We start from the raw sequence: 6,573 nt of genomic DNA, 5'->3' as shown, positions 1-6,573 counted from the left end.
TGAAAATATTATACATGTAATATTATGTTTTTTTTTTAATTTCTTGATTTTAGTGATCAAATTTAAAAGGGGATAAATGTTTAATTTAGAAGAATAATTTAATTTAGAACACTCCTCTATTATAAGTCAAAATCTATTCTTAGTATATGCTCTTAAGAAATTACAAAATAAAAAGATATTAATTATATTTTTCATTTCTACATTTTTATCCACTAGATTATAATAAATATCTTTTCAATTTTAAATCCAAGATTTTAAGAAATTTCTTTTTCTATTTTTGGTCTAAGATTTGAAGTTACAATGACTTGTATCCATTTTAGAAGAAGAGATCCAATCAACTATAACAAGTTTTATTATCCAATGGCACAATCAAAACCCTAGATGCTTCTTGCTCCCACTATTCTCCTACTCCTCTTTAATTATTATTGTTTCTAAACCACTCCATTACCTTTCCTTTTCTATTTCTCCACTACTATCCTCAGTTGGTAACTCAAGTTTCAAATAAAAATTATATAAATGCAAACAAATCTTACAAAGATATCTAATGTGGCATAAAATAAATTCAAAGACTAAATACAAAAAGTCAAATTTATCATATTCACTATTCTATTCATTTTCTATCATATCAATTTATATTAAAATATTTGTTATTTTTTGTCATATCAGTTTGTATAGAAATCTTTATAGCTAATTTGTATAGAAATCTTTGTCATTTTCTACCATGTCAGTTTATATAAAAATTTGTAAGATTTGTTTGTACATTTAATATTTCTCAAAAATAAAATTCATCCCAAATTAGAATTTGAGTAATACTATATTTACAAAGTCATCATACAAAGATGTGTATAAAGTAATACATGATTGAGAGAGTGAATTTGACTTAAATTTAAAAGTTAGACTTTACAAATTGGCTCTCCCAATCATTATGATAAATCAATAATTTTAGAATTTAATACTATGTATATAATATTATAATCTCAATTTTGTCTAATACCAATACCAACATTAAATATAAACTTATGTGATAAAAACTTATCAATAAATAATTAAATATAGAACTGCACATTCAGCAATCAAACAACTTGATATATGTAACATCATCCTTTCTGTGTTCACTTGTAATTCAGAATTTCAGATTGGTAGCATATCTCAAGTCCCTACAATTGGGTAAACAAGTTTATAGAGGCTTAGGTTATTCTGAGGAGAAGAAAAATATGAATAAATAGTTAGTTTCCAACTTTCCATCGCCAGTTAAGGTTGAAAACAAACTGCTGCATTGATGAAAATCAGATCCCTGTAGATGCTGCTACCATCTCCTATAGAACATATTTTATATAAATAAAACACATCTTCATTGATTTTTAAATATACAAAACAAATTTTTTATAAATCATAAATAAAATGTATAAATACTTACAATTTATTATTTAAAATTAAGATAAAAGTAAAATTTAATTTTTGTTTCATAGATAAACTCTATAAAGAGTTTAAATCATATAAAAAATCATTTAAATTCTCATGCCCATTAAAGTTGGTAAGTAACCTACCTCTCTAAACTTGCCAAATGTTACTGAAAGAAATGAAAATGGTGGGGAATTAATCTATTCACAGGCTAAATAACACACATATAAGTGAACTGCAAAATATGATTGCAATAATATAAGTCCTCCTCCCCAAATGCTTCCAACCAAACCTTATGCATTAGTACTTGGCAAAATACACTACAAAAAGAGAAAACTAAAAGGACTACGTTGAAAAATTGATTTAAAATTATAAAGAAACCAAATTTTACATATGGAATTACGAAAGTTGTTGCGTTTTCTTCCAAAATTGTAGGGTTCCCAGTTGCCACAACTCCTCTTCAGAAACGTATCAATCCTCACTTTTCTTCTTCTTCTTCTTCTTCTTCTCCTTCTTACTCGCCACTTCTGATTCTTCTTCATTTTCTTCAGAATGCTTTCTCTTCTTTTTCTTTTTCTCTCCTACTTCATCGTTTACACCGTCATCCTCAGATGCCTGCTTTTTCTTCTTCTTCTTTTCTTTTTTTACTGACTCTTCACCTTCTGCTTCAGCATTGCCATTCTCCTCACTCTTCTTCTTTTTCTTCTTCTTCTTCTCTTCACCAACATCAACCTCCTCAACTGGTTTTTCTTCAGCATTTGCCATCAAACCAAGAATGGAATCTGCTGAAGGGTTATATGTCTACAAGAAGGAGAACAATGGAATTAACCTGCAGTAAAGGGGCAAAAACTGAAAAGCCAATATAAGAGATTAAAGACATACCTTTGCAGAAGTTATCATCGCCCCAGGTCCCTTCTTCCGGTCTTTATCATAAACTTCAATCTTAGGCTTTCCTTTAGCTGACCCAGCAGCACGACCCAATTCTTTCCCTTCAAGATTCCTTAACCGTGCTTCCAGCTACAAATAGTCATGGGTAAGAAAATTCTTCCATAGCAGCAAGAAAGCAACAATGAAAGACAAAGTGCAAATTACCTTGGCTCGGTTCTCAAGTCCCATAGAGTTATCTTCACCATCTCCAAGAGCATCACATCGAATTGCCAAAGCAGTTTTTGCAGCAAGTGACCGAGAAATTTTTCCCTTATGCTTTGGAGCCGCCTGACCAATCAAGGATGCGTGGTAGATTAGCCCATACTTGGGAGTCGCATGCTTAGTCTTCAGAGCTCTGAAGAGAGCCTTTTCTGCACCAAGAATCTGAACAGTGCTACCAGGCTGCTTCGCAAGATTCAACAAGCTGCCTCCATGGGCAATCAGACGAGCACCAACAAGCTCTCCAACAAGTGCAGTCAAATTTGGTGCAACTGTGTTCATTCTGCTTTTTAGATAATCATATAACTGAGCTCTGTACTCAGCAAGCGACAAAACCTGATCACATAGCTCTTTAATATTTATCAAATCAAGATCACTAACTTCAGTTCCCATAGAAATCATAGCTGCCTCTTTCAATTCTGTTTCAATTTCTTCAGGTAATATCTGTAAATTTCAGAAAAAAAGGAAGTGATTCCATCATCTCAGTGTTCTAGCAAAAAAAATAAATAAATGGTCGACATCATCCTAATGGTGACATATGATGCAATATTAAATTCTACTTTGTCAATCCGTCACAACTTTACCTCAGAAAAGTCAAGCTTTGCAGCATTAGTACGGTTACCCATCATCTTCACTGCCTTGGCATATTGGATATTGTCCTGAATAATCTTGGCAAGCTCGGGAAAATGCCAACCATACCATTCCCGAACTCTCATGGCATATGTATTAAGCTCTTTATCAAGATCATCAAGCAAACCAATAGCCTGAATGATCATTGTATCCACCTAAAACAAGAAGAAAAAAATTACAATTTGACCACCACCTCAGATATTATTTTTAAAAAAAAAGAGAGAGAGAGAGAGAGAATAAACGAGTATCGCATATATATCGTAAGATGCTCCTAAACTTATATCAGCCAGAAATAATGTCTCAAAAATCATGTTTAGGAGAACAGAAACATCCATTGCTTAATGATAAAGCAAAAAACAAAACAAAATTGACTTTTGGTTCAACAATCCTATTTTCTAACCTGATAATCTTGGAACCAAACTCTAATTTCCAAATCAATGAATCCTAAAAACCCACGAGAGCATAAAGGGTATCAACTTTTCACACTTTGTAGACAGAAGGCATTCAATTGGTATAGAAAGGAAACATCAGATGAGTGTAGAACATATAAACAAGACTAGACAAAGACACTCCTACATGACAGGAACAGGGGAATTCACTCACCCCTCTCCCATCCCCCAACCAAAAGGGATCAATCTTGAGACCTCTCTCTTAAAGATGGCAGAGCTACCAATTTGCTACAAGGGCCAATGGCAATTAGGCAACAGACTAAAATACCTTTGCCAAAAGAGTAGAAATAATTATTCTTTTAATACAAGGACTATGGGCACAGACCCAATTAGATCTTATATACATTTGTGACATTCAAGACATCCAAATCCCTTTATTTTTACATCCCAAGATTTCTATTGACAATAAAAATAAGCAGATTTATGATCAACAAAGATCAATTTCTTTGGATAAACCATTTAAATTAACAATTGGTAAAAAATTTCAAATAACCACCAACTTTAGTATATAAAAGTACCTTGTCAGCACTGAACTTGAGCTTGTATCTAGAAAAACTATGAGACAAACCCAAGCTCATTGGTTGCAGATCTTGAACAGCTAGACCAGATATGAGTTCGGTCAAATGACTCCTTACGCCTCTCATCAACTCCATCACGGTATTGTTGTGAACGCATTCTATTTTCTACATAACAATAACCGCTCCAACTTCAACATAAATGAAAAGCAAGCAGCTAAAGCAAACAAATTATCACCCATCTTTTAAATAGTTAGAATATATACAAACCAGTTTTTCCTTGATTGCATTGCCAAGCTTGGAATCAGCCACACCTAAAGTCTCACCATCACAATGGGCACGCAAGAACTTCCGAAGATCTTTGCTGGGTTTACTATCCAATATACAGGTCGCTGCTTGCAAAGCTTCTGATGTATTTTCGAACTTCGAAAATGCTTTCAGCTTGACTACCTGTCGTTGGTTTTAAAAAAAAAAAAAAAGAAAACTTGTTAGATCATAAACTAAACACATCTTAAACTTCAGCTATACCACAAGTATAAAAATGCTTCTGTTTTTAAATTTATTTCCTCATTTTGACGCTTAACATTGCACCATCAGCATAAGAGAATTTGAATACTTACAAAAGGAAAAAAAAAACAGGTCCATGACAAAAATTATAAAGTTATATACACCACAAAGATTATGGCGTGCAACACTAGAAGAAGAGCAACTTCAGAAACACAGAGTGAGAGACTAAAGAATCACCTTTCTGGCTGACTCCGGGCTGTTAAACTCTTGGCACAAGCCCTGCAACACGAGTTAAATCACCATCAGGAAAAAAAGAAAAAAAAAAAAAAAAACGCACACTTAAGCTCTCATATTTAAAAATCTAAAAACAAAACACTTTGTCCCCATTCTTCAACAACAAGAAATGCAACTGGCCAGTATAAAACAAATGCTCAAACTTTCAAAATCCTCCATTATTTGCTACAAAAAGCAAAACCCTTCACAGAAATCAGTTGTCTTAACAGAGGTGAAACTTTGAGTGGAAGCCGAGGTAAAATAAACACAGAATAAAAATTTTATATGATCATAATGAAGGTGAACGATGAGTACCTCAACTTTAGAGAGCTTCCCCTCATCCAATACTTTGAAAAGGGCAAAACCCGCAGGAGTTTCGAACAACACTAACATGGTTGGAACACAACTGGGACTGCAACTCGGTTGCTTGGCTTTCCTTTTAATTCTGCTGCGTTCTAGAGACAAAGAAGGGTTTCTAGGGTTTTAAGAGAGAGACAACGAGGGTTTTATTAGAGAACACGAGAGTCTAGGTTAGGGTTGATGATGGGCCGGGTCAGAATTTTTTTATTCGGCAGTTTGCATTATGAGCCTGGTTTAAGTATATATGATTACGGCCCACCAAGGCCCGGCTCATAAGATTACTATATAGTGATAGGCCGGGCCATAATAGTTTTATTGGGCGGTTAAAGTGTTGGTCCTGGTTTATGTATTTATTATACGGCCCATGTAGGTCCGGCTCATAAGATAACGTGTTGTCTAAAACAATTGCCAGACTAGCTTGAACACAATGTAATAATATAGTTGTCAATAATTTTTATATCTTTATTTTATTTTGATTTTTATAGTTTGTAATAACATAATTATCATGCATGCAAAAATATAAAATTAACTTCATAATAAGGACATATTGTCAAAACACCAATAAAAATAAACAATACAATATTTATAATCAGACAATAAAAAAAACAAATAAACAACATTTTCAACACTTAAATTCATTTAATTTTCAAATAAAAAGACAATTGAATATCTAGCACTATCGGTCTACGTCCATTTAAAGTCATTCTAGCTCAATTCATTGACTAGATAGCTAGTCTTCCATTAGCATTCTTAGGGATGAACCTTACCCTCTAGGAAACTCTTGCCACTCATTCTAAAGAGAATAGCGGGACGACTGAAATATCCCTAGGTGAAAGTATTAGTCATTCATTGATTGCAGAACCTACATATTAGCAAACATACTCTATTTGCAGGTCGGAGGGATCGAGGGATCCATGTTCCATTTGCGAGACCCTGCCAAAAAAACAAACATCACCTAATATCTTTGAGTATTTTAAGCACATATTTTATCCTTTAATCCAAATTTACAAAAAATCATATAAAATTATTTCGTCACCACTAATATTTCTAACTCCTTTTTTTATAAAACAATCATAAAATCATATATTATCTAATCTATTAGATCTCTTTTTATATGATAATATTTTATCATTTTTAGGGTTTTGATATTTAAGATATATAACCTCTATCTTATCGTTTGAGGAATTTTTTATACAAGTTTATAATTAATGGAGAGAGATAAGTTTGGGATTACAATCAGAGTTGATTTACAATCCTGTGATCTTCGGATCGTGCGCTTAGATTGCGCTATC

The 6,573-nt window shown here is 33.0% G+C and overlaps 1 protein-coding gene across 1 annotated transcript; it reads right to left on the bottom strand.

The window, feature by feature from the left end:
* Window positions 1-1,678: 1,678 nt before the first annotated feature.
* LOC116122062 (probable nucleolar protein 5-2) lies at window positions 1,679-5,395 on the bottom strand. Its single transcript, XM_031407982.1, has 8 exons — window positions 5,237-5,395; window positions 4,886-4,927; window positions 4,412-4,591; window positions 4,145-4,309; window positions 3,132-3,332; window positions 2,494-2,991; window positions 2,284-2,418; window positions 1,679-2,202 (listed from the first exon to the last, which is right to left on the bottom strand). The coding sequence occupies exons 1-8, from the start codon at window positions 5,312-5,314 to the stop codon at window positions 1,873-1,875; spliced, it is 1,629 nt and encodes a 542-aa protein (XP_031263842.1). The 5' UTR covers window positions 5,315-5,395; the 3' UTR covers window positions 1,679-1,872.
* Window positions 5,396-6,573: the final 1,178 nt, after the last annotated feature.

The sequence above is a fragment of the Pistacia vera genome, unplaced genomic scaffold (genome assembly GCF_008641045.1).
Source record: "Pistacia vera cultivar Batoury unplaced genomic scaffold, PisVer_v2 Contig1306, whole genome shotgun sequence".
NCBI lineage: Eukaryota > Viridiplantae > Streptophyta > Magnoliopsida > Sapindales > Anacardiaceae > Pistacia > Pistacia vera.
Note: the sequence above shows the minus strand (reverse complement) of the source record. Positions and strands in the feature narration are given on the sequence as shown.